This window comes from Takifugu flavidus, chromosome 9, assembly GCF_003711565.1.
Source record: "Takifugu flavidus isolate HTHZ2018 chromosome 9, ASM371156v2, whole genome shotgun sequence".
NCBI classification, from domain to species: domain Eukaryota; kingdom Metazoa; phylum Chordata; class Actinopteri; order Tetraodontiformes; family Tetraodontidae; genus Takifugu; species Takifugu flavidus.
Window position 1 is genome coordinate 4,866,143 of NC_079528.1, and position 24,414 is coordinate 4,890,556.

Genomic DNA, 24,414 nt, shown 5'->3' on the forward strand with positions numbered 1-24,414 from the left:
ATTTATCTCTCATGCGCACACTTATGTCTGTACTTTCAGTATCAGACACAGTATCACTGTTGGAAGCCATTTACTGGCACTGACCATTGGCTGGTTTCAGTTCAGCTCACACACATGCGACAGAATCATGTAGAAATTCAGCGTGACCACTTCAAATCATGCCAGGCAAATTGACGCAGCGCAAATGGGAAGTAATTTTATTTAAAACAAGACCTTAATGGCAAGAAAATAGACACATTACAGACAGTTGGTCAGTACACAAGCTGATTATAAGGCAAATGTTGACAACAGTTCCCAGCTCTGGGAGAAAAAGCTAAAATTTTGGTAAAATGTTACCACATAAAAGTGCAGTTTTTATACCTGTGTACTTCTATACTTGTAGGTACACAGTACTTACATCCATGGCTCTGCTCCATTATATAACCTGAAAATTAAAGATTGAGGCACTATATATGAATAGAACACATTCATAACATAGTTCTTGCCCAGTATGGTTGTAGATTCATCACATTTAGAGTCTCACCTTTTAACTTCTGAGGAAATAGAAGCTTTCCAGATGCGTCTACATGAATTATAAAGTGCGATCACGAGAGTCTTTGCTCTGTATTGCTTGTTATAATTTCTTTGGCCCATAGAAAATCATTTTTATGACATTGCAGCAAAAGCTTGGGTTTGATTGCATAGTGAGGTTTCACCTGTCCTTTAAAATGATCCGTGTCTTTTGTTTGGAAAGACATCGATTGAACGCTGTGGTAGGATGGAGGCTACTGTAATTAGTATGTGCACGTGTGCACATGTGTGTTTGTGCAAATCCACATTTGAGTCGCAGCTCAAATCTGAAGTGGAGGCCGGGTGTCTTTCATCGGCTTTGGTGTTCTGACGCCTGTACCATGGCTCTGAATTGTGAATTCTCGTCTGCCAGCAGAGCAGCAGGACTGTCGAACTCCAAAATCTGAAAATGAAAAATGCAACACCGATCATTACCAGCACATAAATCAGCTCCTGCTTACTCATTCTGTGAGCCCGTGTACAGAAGAACATAAGATCGAGACACGGTTTGGCTACAAATATAGAAAACTGACTTAGTTCTCCTGAGCAGGAACATTTTTCCATCAGAAGTTCAAATATGAACCACTACAATCGGGTCTATGCAATGATTAAAAAGGTAAATTAAGACAAGGCTAGAAATATGATCATCTTTACTGTAATAAATAAATAAATATCACAAATTTATAAATCCCTTAAATGTTCACACCCATTATTCAGAATTTCATCAATCACTTACATTCAAATGAATGTTAAATACTCAAATAAGTCTCCTGAACTAAAGAAACTATAGATTTGACTAATTTCTTCTTGGTTACATCCAAAATAAAATTTTGCACATTCCTTTTCATGGATCATTAGCAAGAAGATCATTTACAGGCACAGCTGGCAAAATATTGCAGTGCCAGACAGTCTGTAACCTAAAAAGATGTTGATTTCCTTTAATCCAGTCCTGGTGGTTTTAATAGAACTCTTCAGTTCCTCTGTCGACTCAGACTTACCTGGCCATTGTCCAGGACCATGACTCTGCTACAGTTCATCACCGTGTTGAGACGATGGGCTATGACTAAAGTGGTGCAGCTGCCAAACACACAGCACAGGGTATCCTGAAGGAGACGATCTGTCTCGGTGTCAATAGCTGAAGTTGCTTCGTCCAAGATGAGGATCTAGAAGAAAAAAAAAAGAGTTAAAGAAAAGATGCTTGAGCGTCAGTTCTGTTGTACACCGATAGGCGGCAGTGTTATTCCACACAGAGAGCGCCGACCACTTTCAGTCATGAACTGCTTATTTTCTTAAAACAACAGTGTTTTGTGTTACAGGCCATCTTCTCCAAATCAAAAGATGTTCAATATAAACATGAAAATCAGCAGCTTTTTAAAAATTCCGCACCTTGCTGTTGCGCAGCAGGGCTCGGGCCACGCAGAGAAGCTGTCGTTCTCCCACAGAGAAGTTCTCTCCATTCTCTGTCACCTCTGCTTGCAGTGAATGAGGCAGCTGGCTGACCTGAGGCCAGTCACAGACAGGGTTGAGGAAAAATGCTCAGAGTATAACACAGCGAGGCTCTTTAACCATCATTGTTCACTGACCATCTCTTTAATGTGCGTCTTCTCGAGAGCGTCCCAGATCTGGGAATCAGAGTATTGATCCCAGGGATCTAAATTGGATCTGTGGGAACATAAAAAAAAGCCCAATTGGATTAAACATGATGACAACATCACATTTATGGGAACTGCTGATGCTACATTCTTACGCCTCAGCTGGAAAAGGTCAACTCTGACTTTAGCCCGAGGTTGGTGGTTTTCTGAACAAATTTATTAATGTTTCTCTTTGTTAATACTGCTGAGATTCAGCTTTTAAAACAGCCTGTTTCTTTTGTTAATACCGAGCACTTGCTTTTCTGTGTTTGCTGATTTTCTTCTTTTTAACAAAAAAAACACCATTTACAGAGCTAAAACGCTGCGACTGCTTTGTGGCACAACAAACATCATTTGAGATCAAAAACAACAAATCCACTGAAAGACCGTCCTGGGTCTGTGAATGCCACTTCTGCTGCTCAACAGCAGGGGCAGACCCTAACAAGGGTTATAAACGCACCATAAAATACTCCATCCTGTCAAAACTGGACAACTTTCTCAAGCAAAAAAGAGGCACAAGGTTCTGAGACAAGGTTATTGAGACTCCAGCAAGTGCCACACATCAGTAAAACCTACAATGGTGAACTCACACAGTCCAAAACAGTTCCTGCAAAACCCTTTTTGCTGTTTGCTTTAATAAGCATTTATAAAGCGTCTTGTCTGTAAGTCGAAGCTATAAAAAGAAAATGTAAATCTTCTCTAAAGGCCTGTGACAGATGTGCAGTTTCAGCTCGTTGCTGCACCACTGAACACGAACGGATGGCTCTCGCATTCATCCACGATGCTTTGCGTTTTTTAACCTGTAAAAATCCATAAATTAAGCTCATTAATACAATACATTATGGTGGGGATTACCTGAGGGTGCCAATGAAGAGCACTGGCTCCTGAGGAATGATGGCTACCTTGCTCCGCAGGTCATCCAGACCAATCTGTGCGATATTGATCCCGTCAATAATAATTGAGCCTCCGGCCAGCTCCACGAGTCTGAAAAGAGCTACGCCCAGTGACGACTTTCCTGCGGGAGCATACGGGAAATACAGAATGAAGAAAAGCACGTAGGTTTTTAAAGGGAATTTTATCTAGCTAGAAACGGTCATACCTGAACCTGTGCGCCCCACAATGCCGATGGTCTCCTCCGGCAGAACGGTGAAGGACAGATTCTTAAGCACAAGTGGCAGATCTTCATGATAGCGCAGTTCAACGTCCCGGAAGGTGATCTTTCCCTGTTGGGGCCAGGAAGGGTCAGGAGCGGCTGCTCCGTCTCTGCGCCGAGGGGCTTCGCTCTCTAGACACTGACACAGGGAAAAACATGCATCTTGTAATCATCCACATGAAGGCTCAAGCCACACAATCTTCACTTCACGAATGCCTTTCTGAGAACCAAAAATATAATTTTGTGCATCTCAGCCAGTCAACTTTCAGGTTACAGACCAGCCAAATGCAATAAATCGGAATATGAGAGCCATATCAGAGACATCAATGTGCACCACATTGCTTTAGAAATGAATGCTGCTGCAAAAAGCATTAATTTGGCACCAGGGACTAAGCCCTGGCATGTCCTTCAGTCTGAGGAAAACTGATTTTCTCTGTTTCTCACTGTCTGGAGAGGACAGATCTGATCTGGACATGACGACTGCCTTCTGTTTAGGCTGCTTTACTGGGCTAATGACGATACTCCTGCCAGTGTCATGGCCAAACACTAACCTTCCTCCCCACATCAATCAACGCTCATACCTTTATATAATGATTGATCCTCTCCACAGACGTAAACCGAGCTTCGGTCTCAGCGAGCAGCCGCACCGTAAACTGAAACAAGCCGGTCAACTGTTGGTTCAAGGGGAAAAAAGGAGACGGTCTAGAGGGTTAATGTTCAACAACTGTATCATTAATACAGCCCGTCCAACAATGTTTGTCACTAGTTATCTGAACAAATAAGGATGTAATAACAGTTTGTTCCATCTATGTGTAGAAAGACTTGTGTTGTATTTGTCCTTGGTACAAGGTTTGCATGTTCTGATGCTCTGCATGTCTTTGCCTGCGTAGGTTTTCTCTGGGTGCTCCAGATTCCTCCCACACATCAAACACAGACCAAAGTCACGCCGATAGTAGCTTCTAAATTGGACTGAGGTGTGAGTGAATCGTGTGCGTCCTCTGATGGACATTCCTGCCTCTTGGCCAGGATGGATAGATCCGGGCATCCCTGCTTATCCATTTGTTGATTAATTTATGGAAGCTCCAAGTCAGAAATGAAAAATGTCTTCTTCTGCACCTCGTAAACGTACCTGCACAGCGTATGATATGGCCAAGCCTGCATAGGCGGGAGGTATTTGATTGTGCATGAAGACAATGAGCAGTGCGACGACAGTGATAAGAAAGATGCTGATAAGGTCCAGCCGAACAGCCAGCCAACGCATGGCGCAACTGAAGAGGTAGTTGGAGGCCTGGTTGTTGTCCAGTAACTCCTGATATCTACAGAAAGGCAGAAAATCGGAAAGTAAAGTAAAATTGTTTGGTTTCAGTTAAACAATCCAATTGGCTTCAATGTAAATCTTAACCTGCAGGTTAAATGACAAATAAAAGGAGATGGAATTGCTGTTATTGGTACCTGTGGAGGAAGTCGCGTCCTCTTCCATAAGCGTGGATGGTGGAGAGTCCCTGAAGACTGCTGGTGATGTGTGAGGTGAATGGTGATTGGCTGATATTCTCCAAACGCTTCAGCTCACGAATAAGGACCCTTAAATCAAAGACAAATAACCTGTTTACATTTCTCTGTCCTTTGTCAACACTTAAATTGTCTATACCATCCAGTAAATGAAACTGACATATACAGATATATTACATTAGTTAATTAACATCGGCTTTAGTGGCAGAAAGGGACCCAAATAATGTTTATATTGGTAATTGAGCTGTAACATCTCCCGAATGCGGTGGATCCAGCTGTGAGGTTCGCCTCTTTTAAAGGACATTTGTGGCATATTATGTGCAAACAGGTTCTAGTAAGATGGACTCAAACCTTTCAAAACATCTACATGCTACATTTTCCCCCCAACTGACCACTTCAGTGAAAGAGTTGTATAATATTCCGCAATCACCTGCAAATATTTAACTTGAACGTGAAATTCCATGGAAAAAATAAAGTTGGGATGATGTAACCTAATGGCAGACAGGTAGAAAGCATTTCCCTGCCTGAGCTCTAGAATTTGCACATACTGTGTGTGAGGTGTTGAACACTAAGTAACACACAGGCGTCCATAACACAGGCATAACAGCCAAAAATGTTAAAAAGGTTTTATTGACAAAACTGAGGTCTTGTTCTACTTTTAGAAGCCAAGGCAGGGTGGACGGTTTGAGGAATTTTCAAGTATGCAGGGAATCACTCACATAAGAGCCCAGCTGAGTGAGGGAAAGAACACGAGGCTTTCTTCACTTCCAGCCTGTGCTCCAGACAAACATGTTGATGCTCTGGGCAGTTTCATTTAAAATCCCAATAAAAGCTGCTTTAGATGTGGGTGATTGCAGAGGGAGGTCCATTAGAAGAGGCAGCTACGCACGTCTTCTGACTCGTGACTTTGTTAAACACAACATTCGATCGCTGTGGTGAACGCTGCGTTTGCTGCCGAATGCTAATTGTGTTGTTTTTGGTTCTGATGAGATCTTCTTTTAAAAGAAAAATTAAATTCAAATGATTAAACTTAACTTTCTAAGAAATCTTCACCTCTAAAAAAATACAAAGACATTTTAACACAACACAGGTCCCTCATGAGAAAAGCTGTAAAAATTGCACGTTCAATACTTATGATGAAGAGGCCTATGAGACCAGAAGGGACAGGTTGAGCAGGGATACAGGTGTAAAGTTGGAAAATGTTTCCCTGAAAAGATTTTAAACATCATAACCCCAAATATGTGTCGTGACTTCACACGCGATGTGAGCAGTGTAGGAATTCTGGAACATGCTGCGTTTTGTTTTTGTACTTTCTGACTTCACACTGTTGCAACAATAACAGTATAAGAGTCATGTTCCTCTTGATCTCTGCAATAGAGGAAATAACAAGATACTGCTGTTATTTCCCAGGGTATCACTGTGCTGTTGCTCTTGGTAGATCTACCTGTATCCTGCAAAACTGCGGCAGAGCCCTCAGATCACACAGGATGCTTCTGCAACTACTACAACATCAAGAGGAATAACCTCTAATTATATATATGGGCTGAATGATAACTACTCAATATAGTGGATAGTGCAATTAAGCAAATTTGTTGAGATTAAACGCCAAAGCCCTACAATCTGGTGGGACAGTTTGACAGACTGAGATGCATTATTTATGCTGACGAATGAATCTTTAATGTCTACAAATGTCAGATGGCCAGAAATGTCATTTTAAAGTGTCCTGATATTTACACAGACTAACTCTCTATAACTTCACGAACATAAAATTATCAATATGCTTCATTATTTAAAGACCATATTTAAATAATTTAACAGAGCAATGAAAGGTGCAACTAATCAAAATAATAAATGTAACAGCAGAATGCTTAGTAGGTGCAAAATGATTGATTCATTTAACATGTTGCTTTACCTTTGGGGTAGCTCGAGCACTTGTCGCTCATTTATCAAGTTACCAGTAACACGGGGAAATGAAATGTAAAGTGCTAACAATCTGCTTAAATTTCAAGCTCGGTGCTTATCAGCAGGCGCGTAGTGTAGCGATGGGAACCTGACCTGGAGACACGTCTGATGAGGCAGAGGAAAAGTCCCAGAGGCAGGATGGTGATCAGAAACCAGGGAAAGACGATGCCTACCACCCCCAAGCAAAAAAGCACCAGGGTCAGGTTCTGAAGCAGCATCTCGCTTTGCATGGTGAGGCGCACATCCACTGGAGAGGACGGAACGTATGGAACGCATAGGTCAGATGGAAGAAACAGAGTGGCATCGACAAGTCAAGTAAAGACAACAGTGAAGTGGATAACAGAAAGCCACTCCCTCAGGCCATGAACTCAACAGTACACCTTGTCAAGCAGGGCGACTTCTCTGACCGAGAAGTCTTCCAGGAGGGCGAAAGGTGCCTCGTCAAGACAAATCAAGCCTCACCTTCATCCATGTCTCTGGAGAAGCGAGTCAGGATACGACCCAGAGGTGTTGTATCAAAAAAACGCATAGGGCTGAGCAGGAGACGGTGGAACAGCTTATCATGGAGCGCCGAGGCAGCCTTCACCGTGCACTGTCAACACAAGGAACAGCTGCATTTTCACATGTGATCCGACACGTGGAAACAAACAACTTTAAAAAGCATATGGGAGGAATTACAGTTGGGATAAACAGACAGTTGGATGGAAATCGCCTGTCGATGCGCTTGAATACAAAACAGGCAGTCCATAAATACAACACGGCTTCTATTGATGGCAGCAGAGAAACAAATGCTACCTCAACATACGCTGTGCACATGTACGGGTCTTTTCCTTGCGTAAGGAAAGCTGTCAAGTCTTCATTTCTAATGAGTTTCTGCAAGGCTGACATAAAGGTTATGACCTAATGAGCAGAAGACGTTTCACTGCTCGGACAAAAAAGATTGCATGTGGCAGCAGAGAGCAAATTAATTCCGTTAATGGAATATTCAACTGTCCCTGAGATCTCATCACAGCTGGGGGTTAAAAAAGATTAGCCATCTTTGAAAAATTAGCAATTTCAAGTGGCACACATTAATGTGGTGATCCAACCTCTGCAATGCAGTGTCAGAATGGGTTAGCTTGAAAAAGAGGATGTGCACCCGTAGGGGTACTGACATGCACATGCACACATCCTTCCTTTAACACTGTCACGTCGTATTGTCTACACACGCGCACAAATGCACACATTTATAAATAGTGATTAATGTGAAACGATTTGGCTCAGAGCACTTTGCAGTTACGGCACAAAAACATTAACAAAGAGGTGAAAAATCAAAAGAAAAACAATTCAACTAATAGATAAACCCTATTTAAACACTTCTAATTATTTGAAACAAACATTACTGCTTCAGAAAATGACAAGGACACACTTTAATACGGTTCCAATCTAATACTGGACAGAAACATAATACAGATGTAGAATGAATACAGTGTATTCTTTCAAAAACAGAACCATTAAAATTAATAAATACACTACAGAATGAATGTCATTCAGCCCTGTTGTCAACCAAAACCAATTGAGCTGTATTTGTCTGTAATGGACCAATTTTCAATATCACTAATAGGTTGTTGCATCCATAGAGAAAGCACATGGGAGGCAGCATCCGAGGAAAGTGGTTAGCTTACCTTCACAAACACCACACCTCTCATCGTCTTCAGGAACAAAGCAGCTGCCATAGATGCAACGTAAACAGTTGAATAATAGTGGATGTGAGGATGGAGTCTCATGCTGTTCCCTGCCGTGGTTTCATTCGCCAAGACTAATGATGTGTTCTGAGGAAAGGTGGAGCAACAGATTACAAAGAATGAAAGAAATTCAATGCTTTTAAATGTAGGAATTATGCCTTGAATGAAATTGAAAAAAAATGTAAAAAATAAAAAAATAAAATGAATAAAAGCACAGGGTGATCAGTCAATTTGACATTTATAGTTGTGAGCACATTGTTCAATAACGTTGCTGCACATCTGCGTCATCACTGGTAATGCTTGTGTTTAATTAGGTTTACTGCATTTCTGCCGCTTTTCTCATCATGGACATTCTGATTTATTCTGAGTGCAGCAGTCATACATCCCCAAAAAAATAGCTTTTCTAAAATACAGACTGAATGACAGTAAACCGGGTCTCTTTTTGAACTCACCCCACTACCTTGTTTGATCCAGTGGCTCAGCCACCAGTTACTAAAGGCGATACTTCCTGTGGTGGACAGGAAGAGGACCATGTTGAGGAGAAAGACAAGAGGACCTCCTGCTGCTTTGATGTAGGCACCATACACAGACCAGCTGACATCACCAGAGCCTTTTTCTTCAGCTTTCATCAGTTTTTCTACATAAAGAAAAGAAAAAAATCTTGTAAAAATTACCGAGAAAATAATCATGCAGCAGTTAAGTTACATGAGCCTCATAGCACAAGTCTCTCACCACCTCTCCTGCTGTCCAGCTCTGGTCTGACCTCGACAGCATTGTCAGCCTTTCCTGCACCCTGCTGTTTGTGTTTTAAAGTCTCTTTAACCTGGATCTGAAAACACAAAGAAATTAAATATCAAACGGGCTTTAACCATGCTCGGGCATGCCCAGTCATCTCCCTTCTCCTGCTCCAAGTCTTTCTGGGCTCAAGAATTGTCCAGAAGGATCCAGTTACTGTGTTGTGGCGGCCTTACCTCCTGTTGCAGGCTGTTGACGAGGTTAGCATAATCACGCTCTTTACACATTAGTTGGTCATGGGTGCCGCACTCAGCGATCTGTCCGTCCTTCATCAGAATAATCTGGTCACACTCAGACAAGTACTGAGAGAGAAAAATGGCAGTGAAGAATGTGGTTGGCATTAAATCTTAAAATCTAATTTCATGCATAAAAGGAGTGATTTTAAAGCTTAAAAAAAGTGGGTTTAGATGAAACACACCTGCAGCTGGTGGGTTACAAACAGGATTGTCCTTCCTTTAGCAACACCCATGATAGCCTTGTGGAAGACCTGGGAACCCACACAGGCATCGACAGCACTGAGGGGATCATCCAGGAGAAGAATGGGCCGCTCGCTGTAGAGGGCCCGAGCCAGGCTCAGTCTCTGGCGCTGCCCACCACTCAGATTGACGCCCCTCTCACCAATCTGGAGTAAAAAAAAAGTGTGAATCACTCATTGAAATTTAGTAAGAGCTGCAGCTTTTAGTTCAATGTTGACAGTGACTGAACATAAATTGAATAATTTGCTAAAAGCCTATAATTGAGAATGTCCTTATATACCTCCGTCATGTCACCGTAGGACAGCTCAGCAAGATCTGGCAGAAGACAGCAGGCCTCCAGAACTGCATAATATCTGAAGAAGAAATAGTGTGAAATAAACTTATTACTGTTTTTTTTTATCCTGCGTTGTTACACTGTAGTTGAGAGCTAACCTGTCTTTGTCATACTGATTCCCAAACAAGATGTTCTCCTTCAGTGAGTCATTAAGGATCCAGGCTTGTTGTGAGACAAAAGCAAAGCCGCCACTGGCAGCTACGTTACCTTCTACCAGGGTCATCTGCACCAAAAAAATAACAGGAAACCTTTTATCACATGTGGGTTTATTGTGGGTGAAGGAAATTGAAAAAAAACTCCCCTTGATACTTTTGTTCATATCTTTAAAAGGAGCTTGAACTCACCTGTCCCAGCAGGGCTGATAAAATTGAGCTCTTTCCACTACCAACACCACCGCAGATTCCAACCACTGAACCCTAGAGGGACATATGCAGCCATCAATACATCTAACTTAAGAAACCCCCTCTCTCCTTAGATGATTTACTACTGTTACCTTCTTAATGCGGATGTCAATGCGGTGCAGGATCTTGTGGAGCGGGGGTCTGATGCTCTGAGTGGAGGAGATAGTGCTTTGTGGACTCTCCTGCTCCATATTTGTGAGGAGACTCTGCACATTCGGAAGGTCCTTGATTTCTTTGCTGTCGTCTGTTGAAATATAGAGCCTGAGCTTCTCCCTGCGCAGGACACGCTTCATCCCTCCGAGCTTGCTGGGGGACGATGTCATGTTCGTAGCTGGGGGTCGTGCCTTTTCCCAAGCCAGCGTAGCATCCCTGAACTCCACAGCGTTGCTGGGATCCTCCATTTTGACCAAAACAACCTCCCTGTCATCCATCATAAAGAGCCTCTGCAGAGACAGAATGTGCTGTTACCTATTGCATTGATTTAATTTTAATTGACATTTTCTGAAAATGGTGGAACACTGCAAACATCCATCAAAGCCAATTTTGCCCAGCACTCTCAGGGCAGTTTCTAATTCACCAAATATGGTCACAAGTCTTTTTTGAGGCAAAAATAATGCAGCTCTGCACAGCCGCACTCAATTCTCACCTGAAACCTTCTGATGGCGACAGCACCTTCTGACAGCGACCTGACTGCCAGGGGTGTGACTTTGAGGGCAAAGGTCATGGAATTGAAAACGGCAACCACAGTGAAAGCCTGTGGAAGAATGTGTGTAGTCAGGCACAAACACAACATGTGTGTTTCTAATGCAGATGAATCCCCCACAGGAACAAGCCACACTTCCCTTATGTGCATACCTCAGCTGCAGTAAGGTCATTGCCTAACGCCATATGAAAGGTGAAGGTGCAGACGCTTGATATCACCACGACGATGGGAGCCACGCCCACAGTAAGGCTTTGGACAAGGCCTGCTCTCTCCAGCATCCTCCGCTCTTCTGATCGCACCTCTGAAAGATAGAGGCCATTTTATAAAAGGCAAAGAAAGCCAGAAAGAGGTCAGAAAAATAAATGAAGAGCTGAGATTAGCCCAAAGAGTTCACAAGGGGAACAATGAAAAACATCATAAGAGTCTCAACCCAACACATAAAAGGGTAGAAATAGAGACAAGTGGGAAGAGAAGGACCCTACATCTATAAATGGTATAAAAGGGACTTCCAAACCTGCTGAACCTTGATAAGCATTCAAGTGTATAAGACTCAAATCCAGCCTACTCCTCCATCCTGGTTATATCTCCCAAATGCACATGCTTGTTCCTTAGTTCACTCAGTTCAGTTGATGCAGAAAAACGTTCACTCTACATCTTTAATATAATCCTCCTCCTGCTACATGCTGTGACTGAATTTAAAAGGTAGGTGTTTGCTACACAGCAGAGTTGACGGCCTTGGTATAAACCGCTGGGATCGTCGATTTAATGGTAATTGGCAAGGATGAGTTTCTACATCAATTAGGCTGAATGTCAATTAATTATGATTATAATGGGTAATCAAAGGATAGTAGTGAAAATGGGCCCCACCTGGCTAATTTTGAGGCATCATGAAAAAGGGGGAAAATGATCCCTATCAACAACAAGGGACCCAGCTATTAAATCCACTGAACAATTAAACCAGTCTTGACAGTTGCTGGAGGTATCAGAACAGAGCAAATGCCTCACAGATTAATCCTGAGGTAAATAATTATTAAAGAAGATGGACGGGGGACTTTAAAAGAGCAGGCAAGTGTAAATAAAGTCAGGGTTAAGGTTATCTCTTGGCTCGGAGTGGAATTTTGGGTGATAAATGGACCCATTAGGCAATAATTTGCAATGGAGGAGGGACTTCATATGAGATAAGAATGTTTGGTTTGAAACGTGCTCGTTTGATTCAAGTTTGCATGGTGATAATACATTTAAGAGTTTTACCAAAAATCCCTCAAATCTGAAATGAGCAGCGTGACTGGTGAGCATTTCACCCAGACTTACTGTGAATATTCTGCTCGAAGGCGTCCTCCCAACAGTACATCTTGATGAACTTGATGCACCCCAAGATCTCATTCATCAGTCTCACGCGCCGGTCGGTCACCACCACGCATTTCTTGCGAAAATACGCCGTCAGTCTGGACGCGAGCATCTGATGGGTAGAGGGGAAGCGATGACGAGAGAAGTAAGTGGCAGCGAGAGGAAATGAAAGCAGGCACGATCGCATTATCTGAGCTTCAGGCCTGTCTGACGGGACCAGAGTGATAAATGCCTTTCACATCAACACCAGGGTCTCCGACTGTCAGGCCCCAGCTTACACCAAATGCAATTTGTAAATAACAGCTGCAGAGTTGACACAAGATGGATGGCCAGAGTGCTGTGTGTTAAAAAGTGCTGGTCCCCTGTCTCAAAAGGACAAGATAATGTAAAGATGTTAGCATGAACGTGCTCCTATCTGCTGCTGATCATTAACAAATGATGAAACTTTCAGGAAGTGCTGTAATGAAATTGCTTGTCACTGGTTTAATGACTGTGATCATTGCTTGGTGTAAATCTAATCAGTCTGTTACGAAACATTGTTTTTGATAGCTATTTAGGCCACAATAAAAACCCTGACAGTTATCTGCCTGTGTGCTGTTATTAATCTTATCTAATTTGTGCTCCTATAATTACTGTAGCCTGCCTTTTGTTGCAGATGTTTTAGATGGAATCTCACCATGGCGGGATAGAAGAGGATAAACACTGTGGAGCCCAGGAGAGCTGTGGGGCCCAGGAAGTACGCAGTGTAGGACAGACCCAGGAGTGCCACAAGGGGCCCCCCTGCCAGCAGAGGGCCGACTGACGCGGCTTCGTACAGGCGCTGGCCGTCATTGGAGCAGATGTTGATCAGCTGGAAGGAGGCAGAGTAGTGCACATTCACACATCTGAAACCCAATTCCCTTGTGACTGACAACACGATTGTTACAAATGAGGTGTAGTTTCATGAAAATCTAGATGTTTTAGGTCAGTTTGGCAGATATGGAAAAACGGCTTCACAGCCTTTTCACCGCAGCAGTTTATGACCACATTTGCATGTGGAACAATGGTCCTTCTTAAACTGAGTAATGGCTAATCTTAACAGCCTCCTTCCCTCAGGCTATAGGATTTGCTGCGATCTAAGCGGGAATGGTGTAAGAGCTGAAATGAAATCCATCTCAATCATCAGCATGTGGAGCCCCACAGCGAGGGCTGATTAAGTTAATTTGGAGACGAGTCCCCTTCAAGGTTTCATCACTTACCTCGCCCGGGCTAATGTCTTTTGTGCTGCGCAGGGCGAGGATCTTGTTGAAGGCGAAAGTGAGAGCTGCCCCGCGGAGGCGTGCTGCAGTGCGGTAGTTGACGGCCCACATGAGCGCCAGAGTCCACGAGCGAATCAGCTCCGTGACGAAGATCCCGGCAACCAGACACAGTCCGTATGGCACGGAGCTCTCTGAAGCCTGGGAATACTCCAGCAGCGCTCGCACTAAGATAGCCTGGAGAAGACCACAAAGGTGGGGAATGATGAAAACATCAAGGGAATATTAACAGGAACATGTTAACAAGCCAAGAATGCAGAGGAACACAAGTTCAATTATTGTCATCTCATGCAATACAACACGAGACAAATTTGTAAATACAAGAAAACCACCAATTCTGCTCAGAATAAATTGTGTAGATGTATTAAATGAATCAATCTGGAATTTGAGCCTCATGGGTGCACTTGTGTAAGAGGTAAATCCTTTTAATACAATTAGTTGTGGGGAGACACACATAGCAGACACGTCATCAAAAGGAAGAAGAGATCAGACGGGATGATGTCTTCATTTGGGAGTTCCTGGGAGTCATAGATTCCTGCTGTTTATTGGAACTGTTTTTGATTTTTTTTTTAAGGGAATTTATTTATAAATCTGAAATGTGGCAGATGAGGGACAAAACTGTATTTGGAACAAAGTGTGACTGGGTACAAAACAGCTAATCCCCAGTATTAATGGCGGCTTCACTATCTGAGGCTTTGTAATCTCCCAGTATGGTGTCATTTCAATTTCCAAAACCAGTGTGAAACAGGATAAAGTGCTTTCCAAAATGTACAAGCAGACCTGGGACTCCCCAGTGTGTGACCATGCCGAAAGGCCCATTACAGGAATCTGCAGAACATAAAGGGGAAGGAGGATTTGGACGGTACTTACTGGCCCGACAAAGCCGGCCACCATCGTGAGGAGGATGGAAAAAATGGCCACCAGCATGCGTGTTTGGCAGAACCGCCAGAAGACTCTGGTAAGAGATGCCCTGTCTCTCCCTCGTCTCTTCAGCTCATCGTGCCACAGAAACTCAAGCCTGGAAGCAGAAACCCATTTTTCATGTCTGCAAGTGGCTTTAAACTACTTTAAAACATGAATATGAAAGAAAATTTCCATTACATGAGTAGTTAATTAGGAAGGAAAGATTGCATTTTTCATCAAGAATACTTTATGATTTCAGATTTGTCTTTATTTCGGCTCATTAAACATTCTAAATTTGCACTTTTCATTTATCAGTTTGACCCAGGAGAAAAAATATATATAAAGAGCCAATTATGAAACAAAGATAACGCAGCCGATAAAAATAGATGTAGAGCATCTGATAACTGTGTAAAGGTGACCTACAGCGTGCAATCAGGAATGATGCATCGCATAATTACATGAGGAAAAGGTAAAAGTGAAGATGTAAAGATGTGCTAATGTGATTTAATTGCAATATAAAGCCTCTGAACAGAGTAGAATATGTTGTTGGCCAAATGTATCACAGCTAATGACTCTATGAAGCAGCTGCAGAAAGTAATTTATGCTGTAATGACTTTATTAAAACGTATCAGACAGCACATTAAACCAACTAGAAACACACATCCATACACACACATATGCATGTAATTACTACTTGAAATCAAACGATGTTGAATGCAAGAGATTAAATGTAATTGCATTCAAAAAAAAAATTAAGAGAGGCCATAAATCAGAGAGAATCCGACACTCAGAGCTGTTAACCTCCAACAGTGGATTGAACGAGGAATGAACCGTGGAACTGGAAAGACAGCGATGGAAAGAGACTTGGAACTTTGTTATTATTTTGAATCTCTTTTGTACTATGCTTCTTTAATAGATTTATTGACTAATTTACATTTTAATTGTTGAATCAGTAGAATGATTTTAATGTCTTTATTTCATGGGGGGGTCTAATAGAAAAACAAAGCATACACACCAATAAAACACACACACCAGGGTTACAGTGTAGGATCCAGTACTGCTTTACAGTAGTGTAGTAGTAGTACTACAGTAGTCTGAGAGACCCCTAAATGATATCATCTGGGTTCCCCAGATGGCGAGCAGAGGTGATGTTTCACTCCAATCCTGGTCAGAAGCGTTTGAGGTCTTCCCCTCACTGAGCATCTAACGGTGTCACCAACATTCCCAGTGGGTTTCTCCAATTCCCTCACTTCCTTCTCTGGTTCACATGCAGTTGCATAACTGTTCCTGCTACGTCTGCTATAAAGACCTCTCGTCTCCAGTGAGAGCAGCACTTATGCACACAATCGCCCACCACCCTCAGAGCGACAGCCTTGTGCTGCTTGGCTGCAGCGCCCCTGCGAGCTCTTTAACACACGCAGCGGCACCACTCTGGAGTCAGGAACCTTTGAGCAGGTCATTTATGACCAACTGTCACCAGGCACTAAAGTGAACTTCCTCAAATAGTCACCTTCCTCCGCAAGTAAATAACGTGGGAAAAAAAATCTTTATTTTTTTTTGCTTTGAATAATGCGATTAGCGGGAAGCTTTGAATGTGAGAGAAAGGCGCGGAGCGCTGCAGGTGCAGGAGTAAATGACATAACCGTCCAAATCAGGGACTGACTCTCGCTGTAATCTCTAATCCCGTCTATTCCCAGCAGCCTTCTATCCCAGCGCACTGTTCCTGCTGAGGTAAAGGACCGAACATTCACCTGTGCAGCCTCACTGCACCCGTGCAGCACAAAGATAGAACTCATGCACACATGACAGTGAAACGCTTGTTTACTCAGTGAAGAAAAGGGTTCTGTCAACTGTCAACAGCCCCTTTGAAGGCGTTTCATCGAGGCACGGACCCGGTTTAAAAGTTTTGCGCCGCTTGTTCAGAGAAGGAACGATGTCAGCAGGAAGCAGCGCACCGCCACCATATTTGCCTGAACACGAGATCATCATTTCCGACATAATATAGAGCAAAAGAAACGACCCGGAGAGGCACGACTGAAGCATAGACTAAAACAAACTACACGTGTGCAACGTGCAGTACAACACGCAGGTTGTAATTTGTTGAAAATGTTGCCATGGCGCACGACTGGCGGTTGCCCTAGCAGGCGACCTACAAGTTACTTCTCAGGAACCTCATCATTAGCTGACTTTTCCCCCGTTTCTACCCCCCCTTCCCTGCAGCCAGGGGAGAATAGCGGGTTTCTATATTTACAACGGCGGGGTTACAGTGACCTCACCTTTGGCAGTTGGTTTCAGAGGCTTCGTGGCAGGACAGTCCCCACACGTCATCCACGGACAGGCTGGACGCCCTGAAGGCTTTCAGCGCCAGCGGGGAGAGCCAGTGCAGGGTCATGAATGAGAAGAGGCCGGCATTATCGACTGGGTGCTGGTGTCTGGAAAACAGTGGGGGGGGAAGATTGGAAAACGGCCGAGCTGTCTAAAGGTGAGGGCACGCACAGAGGTGCTACATAGGGGAGCGGCGGCAGAGCGCTGAGAAAGACGCCGTGCCTTTGCTCGCCGGCGCCGACGAAAGGTGAAGCGCAGCTGCGGTGTTTGAACAGTCATTTGTATGCTCCTGGCAGAAGCCTGAGAGGGCCGCCTTATCAGTGGGCATATGTTCAAAAAGTGCTGTCGATCGCTGCGGGAGAGGCTCCCACCCCCTTTTTCGTGGCCCCCTGCTGCAACATTAAAACCCAGCACACCAGGCGGCAAAAATAGCAGCGCGCTGTCTCATCTGGCTCGCAGTCGGGTGGCTGCCGCGTGAACTTAATAAATGAGATCTTATTTACTTGTGGGTTATCCTGAAGGGCTTCAAAAGCTGGAGGCTCTGCCGGTATCGACCTCGTCTCTTCGTCCCCTTCTGTCCCGGCGTGGTCGTTTCTTCCTCGGCTTCTGGCAGTGTCTGGAGGGAGGAGAGCGGGAGGCCCTCCACCCGCCCGGCTTCTTCCAACGCATCAGGAAACATGGCAGCCCCTCTGGAGAAGCAACAGCAAACCTACACTCAGCATAAAAACACTGCAGATGCACAGCACAACCTGGAATTCAAAGAACCCACCCGGACTGGTTTTGTTCTTTCCCTTTTAATTCCAACCCAGGTAATTGCAGTTGTAGAGCTTTTCTAAGCCCTAAGATGAGGCCAACCCCAATGAAGGAAAGCTATTTTCCCGAGGTCGCTGCTCTGCTGCATGTTTCTGATTCAGAAGTGGAGACCTGGAGCTCAGAAGGTTTTATTAATCAGACGGCTCTCATTAAAAACACTTTTTATGGTGGGATGTTGTATATTCAGCCATAGAAATCCACCCTCACACATTTTCATGGTGGTAATGCCTGTGCTGCAACATATGTGCTGATATAACTTCAAAATAAACAGGAGGTCTTTTCCTGTTACCAGCAGAAGTGCAATGAGTCAGGGGGAGTGTTAAGACATTGCTGCAGGCAGGGCTGAGTTACCCACCCCCACGCCTAACATCATGCAAAAAACAAGATCAAACAAGTCTGATCACACAGTCCTTCCCCAAAAAGCTTTGACACTTCAACTTCCGAAGCTTTGGTTCAAATCATACAATATCACAACCTTGTTACGTCGAATTGGAACTTCAACCTTCAACCAGTCGCCGCCTGTAGAACTAAACACAAACTACAACACAGCTGGTTTCACTGAGGCAGGATGACAGAATAATCGGGAGGTCGACCTGAGATCTGTCCCACGTGTAATATGTGCAAGTACATTGGTGAGTGAACAGTGATAGATGTCTCGTTCTAGTCTTCTGCGGGTGGTGTTGTGTTTACTAGCAGTACATGTTAGGACATATCAACCCCAACCACGTGCTGCTCAGCAGTGAGGGACGGCTGAGCCAGAGGCAGAGAAACACAGCCATGCATAGCTACAGAGGCAGGCTGCTTTAATCGCCTTAAGTCGTTTATATTTGGTGGGAGAATAACGGAAGAAGTGGCGAATTGACTTGGAAAAATGTTTAGAAAACAGATATTCAACCCCGCCAGAGGTCAAGCTGAGGACCAGCCAGCAGCATCCTCAAGAGTCGGGCAGAAGAGCCAGGAGCTCCTGCAGGCGACTGGCCTGGAGCGCTCCAGCAGCTCGGGGGGGGGGGGGGGGGGGCATCTCAGAGCTGGGCCAGGAGGTCATCTCAAAGAGGAAGGCATTTTAAACAAAGGGACTTGTACTTGCTTCTTTTTTGATTTTGTCAATTGCTTCTTTTCTATTTTGCTATTTCTTGTTAAAGATTAAAGGTCTTTTAATTCTGCTCTTTCCCTCTGTTGACTCACAGCCTCCCAAAGGAGAGGGGGGCTTCCAATCACACCGGAAAGGTCTGCGGCGAGGTCACAGAAAGTGTTAACCTTTATCCTCTCCCTCCCCCCATGCATCCCTCCATATGGGATACATCTGCGTACCAGCTCCCATCTACCTGCACCACTGTCACTCTATTACTTCTTAGCAAAATTAAAATTCTATGGAGCACCGGTCATCCATTTTTCTGTAAATTTCCATTTTTCATTTCCCAAACTCTTCAAAATGTCACATTTTTCACCAGAACTTGCACATTTTTGTGGGCCATGATAATAATAGTAGTAGCTGTACTACATTACGATTACAATCGCCTGCAGTGAGTGGTCGGAGGCTAATATTACGCTGCTTGGGGTTCGCTACAGGGATAAATCCCCATTATTCAATGGCTAAGGGGAATAAGTTCAGGCTGTTCCGTCCTTGCGCAATCTGAGATACAATTAAGGAAGAGCCGTCTTCTGCTGAATCACCCGGAGACGCAGACAAACTTGAGCAATCACCTTGTTCAGAGGTCAGGACCGGACACTGGCACACAACTAAAGTGCTTATCTATTTAAAGACGACCTGCCAGCAGAGCCGGGCAGCTCCGTACACTGTCACTGATCCCTTCTAAGGCAAAGCTCCATGACAAGGTCAGCCCGACAGCGTGCGGGGGGTTTAGATCCGCTGTCCACGGAACACAGTCGATAATGGGATGCAAGGCAGACGACACGGGGCGGTGGTGGTGGGGAACGATCACACTGGCAGACTTGAACTCCAAATAGTGACTGGAAATGTGAGATAATTATAAGACCCTGCAGCAGGGCTGGGGGGGTGGGGGGGTGGGGAAGGGGGTATGAAAAGAGGTTTTGTTTTTCAGATCACGTGAGGTTTCTCAAGCAGCTGTGAGAATTTTCACAGCACTGTTTTACATGTTTGTATTCAGACCAGCACCTGAAAGGGAAACCCAGCCGGTCCAGTCAGGTCGCCGGTGAGGTCTGCGCTATAGTTGGAGGTAAACAGCGGGCATGTTTACCGACACCCATGGCTCTTATCTCCCAACAGATGGTGCGCGAGAAACTTTGTTTGAGTATCAGTTGTGGAGACCAGCTTTTATTTTGGCCCCCGACTGTTAATTCAACAGTTTGAGTCCCAGTGTGAGGACTGAGGTTTCATAGTAAACATTGTTCTAACTTTGTCAAACACATGGAAAACAGCATAAACAACAACCACCGGTCCAGCACCACAGAACTAAAACTTTAAACGTAAAGTGGTGCAAAGATGAAAAATAGAAGCTGCAGGTATGTAAATTTGTAGTGTTTACATCACTGTAACCGGTTCAGGATGAAAAACTTGTTTAACCTTGTTTACATGGTGGACGCGCTCATTAGATGCAAAATGCAACTCTTTTTAACCACTTTCGCGTTGCTGCCTCCGGCAGTTTTAAAGGTGTTTGAGTCGCAGCAGCGACACGTTTTTGGCGGTTTGTGCGCAACATTGTCCACTATAATAGAAACATTGTGGAGGACTTACATGGAGGAGGACCTGTGTCTCAGGACAACCGCGGGTGTTTATGAGCAGGAAGAGCGGCCGCTGATGAACATCTTGTCCTCGCTTGGAAGTTTAAGAACAGAACGTCTCCACTTCCGGAGTGTCCCCCAGGAGCCGGTGGATTTTGAAGTGCGCACCGCGTCCACTCCTCCGGCAGTTGTCCCGTCCTGCCGCGGTCCTCGTAACCGGGATCCCCGGGAGGAGAAGGGAGGGGAGGGGGGACTCTCTGACGTCACAACAGATCCACCAACCGGTGACGGTGGAGTCGCTATGACGACAGAGAGATCAACAGGCCGAAAACCCGCCGGTACGTTCAGTGTCCTCCTCGGGGGACGGACAGACATTTGGAGCGGGGACACAGGTGGCAGTTAATGGGCTGTTTGTTGTGTCACTGCGGGTTCAGATCAGCCCCCCCCCCACCCCCGAATGGGGGGTTGGTTGGGGTGTGTACGGCTCCCTTCGCAAGCATACAGGCGTACCACAAATGCATCGAAAAGTTTATAGCTCTAAATCTATTAAATGATTCGATTACAAAGGCACAGAGGCCCACACCTTTCCAATTACCAGTAACCACCCCCCCCCCCCCCCCCCCCCCCCCCGAAAAAAAGAGGTTTGAGGTCCTCAAATGTGGCTTAACCGCATCTTTTATGAAGAAGTCCGTTTTCCCATTTAGATGTATTCTAGTGATCACTGTGGTCAAACACTGACTTATATCGCCCCCTGGCAAGAGACAACAGAATACTAACAGTTCTGTCTCTGTTGGACAGACTCAGAAATGAGAACAACTGTTTCACCGTGATTCAAATGTTCTTTAATAAGTCTAATTAGCTGAGAGGCAGGAATACACCCTGGACGGGTCCCCAGTCCAACAGGACACATTTGAGTCACATCCACATGGAGCAATTCAAATTGGAGAAATATGCAAATGTCTGACAAGTAAATCTAATATTGTGCACCCCAAACTGGATTACTGTTGGAAATGTTTGCATGTATTCAGATTTTACAGAAGGTTTTATTTTAATTATTGGGCCACAAAAGTTGTCCAGCAACACAACTTGCTGAAGATAAAACCGAGCATCCGAATGGGGGACGAAACGGGATTCAAGTGAATGTTATCGTGACGTGGTTGTTGCTCAGAGGTCGGAGGAGAATGGGCAGATTGGTTTAAGATGACAGACCAGTCGGTACAACCTTCAAGAAGACGGGCTCCAGTAGCAGAAGACCCCACCGGGGAGGCGCCACTCCTGTCAGCTAGGAACAGGAAATAGAGGCTATGATTCATGCAAAATCACCAAAATTAGCCAAGAGAAGATTCGAAAACTGCTGCCTGGTCTGACGAGTCTCAATTCCGGCTGCAACATTCAGATGGACAGAACCTCTTCCCGCCTCTTCCTCCAAGCCTTCACTGTGCGGATAATTGCCGTAGGTGCGGAGCTGTTCTTCTGTAGTTGAGGTCGGATTAGTCATGACTGCATGAAGAGTGAACTAACGCATTAGGAGTAGGCGTCACCTTCTCATCTACCCTGTGTGGATCAATCACTCCGACGAGGCCCGTGGTTAGAAGAAAATAAGCCAGAAAGACCAGTTCTGAAGCCAAAACTGGCTGGGACCATTGTCTCTGTGTGTGTGTGTGTGTGTGTATGTGTGTGTGTGGGGTTATTACATGAGCTGGAGCCTCGCCTCATTCATACCTGCAGGACATGTTCATGCGTCCAAATACCTAATGGGCGTCTTTTCATTTATGCGGTGATGAGTAGGATGGGAACGGACACGCGGGGACAAACATCCATCAGATTTGTATCCAGAGACATCCCAGAGGACAGCGTCGGTGGAACATACACCTGATCCTTTGTGCATCAATAAGACACAAACTGGTGCACCGGCGTGTCGGCGTCAGTGTTTGAGGGCGCTTCACCAGTAAGGACACGCTTCCCTGTGACGCTCTCTGGGTTCCTCTAATCCACTTTCAGTGATGAATAATCTGATTTACCCCCACATGTGCTGCATTCATACACAATGAGCATCCACGCCTGCCTCCAGGGGGACTCACTCTAATGAAGACAGTGAGGAGAAAAGGTTATTAAAGTTAGATGGACTGGTGGCGGAACCCACGTCTCCTCTTATTATCAATATTATTTGAGTCAAGGGAACTTTTCTTTCCCTTTATTGCTTTGAACAGCATCATTGCTCAGAATCCCTGAGGTCTGATCTCTCTCTGTCCTTCCCAAACTCAGAAAATTGATAAATTGATTGAAATTGAAGTTCGACGTCCCGCAGCAGGACTCCCTGCCTTTACAACGTGGACATTTTATTTTCCACATCTTCGGTGCGGCCCCGACGTCTATCCTGGAGACATTTATCACAAAGAATGTTGACACTAATCTGGATCATCTCAAGAGTCTGTGTTGAACACAATTGTCAGACATTTTACATCCTTCCTGGGGAAAGTGGGTGGATTTCAGATGTTTCCTACTGAATAAATCGAGATGAATCAGCTCTCCAAGAAGCTCTGACGCCATTTCTTCCTGTGGCGTCACGAGTGGGAGCTGCTTTTGGGATTCGTGAGGTGATTCACAGCCCCGGCGTGCGCGTTTAAGGTGAACCAATGAGCAGGCACCTCGTCGTCCCCACGGCAGGACGGGGGACCGCCGCTCCATCTAATTAGTCTGTGGTTACCTCCATGTGTGACGGCCAGGAAGAGGAACGTGTGTGTGCACACGCCTGCACCAACAGCTGTAGAATGGATAAATCCGGAGCCCCTCCGGTCAAATCGGTGCGTGGGAACAGCAGCTCGGCAGGGAGGAAACACAACAGAAAGCATCTTCTGAGCAAAAAGGAAAAGAAAGCGTTGTTTATGCAGAGGAAAGAGAAATAACGAGCGAGGAAGGCGAGAGCGGCGTGAGGAACCTGTAGGTTCAGTCACCACGAGTAGAGGAGGTGGCGATGTCTCATCAGCGCCCAGAAGAGCCGTCAGGTAGACGTCGGGGCGCAGATGTTCAGCAGTTCATGGCCCTCATAATAAATCACCTGTGAAGGCGGTGCTGCGCCAGCATTCACGCCCGACAGGCGCCAACAACCAAGGTGAGATGTGGCGAACTTCCCATGCAAACAACTCAAGCGCTACATCGGTCCAACCATCAAGCGTGGAAACCCTTCGCTTTGCCGTTAATAATGAAAACGCACAAGAAAGGACGAGAGAAGGGAAGGAAAGCCTCGCGGGGGCTTGTAGGCAACTCACCATTATTAATTCAGGTACAAAGTCTAGTCTTCTGACGTGCACGGATGCTAATCTTTCAAATCCAGCACCCGCAGGAGACGGAGGAGGCCGATGAGAGCAAATCATGTGCAATAATAAACCTTTGTTTCTTGGAGCAACGGGGGGAAGAGAGCACGCGCCATCCAGCCACGTGTAGGAGAGTTAAGAATGCTCGACTGGGCTTGAGGGAGGAACCTTCGGTCCTGAAGGCGAGAGCTCTCTATCTGGCAGATACAGGGAAGAAGGCATCCCTCTGTGGAGAGTTGTGTAACAATCTCACATATAAGCATCCAGGCGAGGAGAGCAAACACACACACATTTAGTGTATGTGCCGCATTAACCGCCTCAACGATTAAACATTATTAACACGGACCCTTAGGTGTGTTTTCAAGTGGCGTGCATTTGTGGCGCCTTTAGCCCGATTTAACCGGCTGAAAGGAAACAAAAGCCTCTGAAAACTGCGGGGAGAAGGTTATATTTGAATAAAGAAAACACTTCAGAAGG

General features: G+C 45.0%; 1 protein-coding gene across 2 annotated transcripts; it reads right to left on the reverse strand.

The window, feature by feature from the left end:
• Positions 1-170: 170 nt before the first annotated feature.
• On the reverse strand, positions 171-20,944 carry wu:fb13g09 (ATP-binding cassette sub-family C member 5). 2 transcript variants are annotated; one of them, XM_057043584.1, is made up of 29 exons: positions 20,637-20,944; positions 17,611-17,796; positions 17,059-17,214; positions 14,750-14,897; positions 13,823-14,056; positions 13,261-13,434; positions 12,549-12,696; positions 11,390-11,538; positions 11,181-11,288; positions 10,627-10,977; positions 10,478-10,549; positions 10,232-10,356; positions 10,080-10,152; positions 9,742-9,945; positions 9,500-9,625; positions 9,264-9,357; positions 8,981-9,165; positions 8,469-8,615; positions 7,267-7,396; positions 6,898-7,051; positions 4,786-4,914; positions 4,463-4,649; positions 3,915-4,004; positions 3,280-3,472; positions 3,036-3,195; positions 2,133-2,211; positions 1,936-2,049; positions 1,548-1,712; positions 171-952 (listed from the first exon to the last, which is right to left on the reverse strand). In XM_057043584.1, exons 2-29 carry the CDS (start codon positions 17,784-17,786, stop codon positions 860-862), a joined length of 4,164 nt encoding a protein of 1,387 aa, XP_056899564.1. In that variant the 5' UTR covers positions 17,787-17,796; positions 20,637-20,944; the 3' UTR covers positions 171-859. The 2 variants fall into 2 exon arrangements, with proteins under 2 accessions (XP_056899564.1, XP_056899563.1); XM_057043583.1 differs by having other exon boundaries at positions 9,261-9,357; positions 20,637-20,942.
• Positions 20,945-24,414: the final 3,470 nt, after the last annotated feature.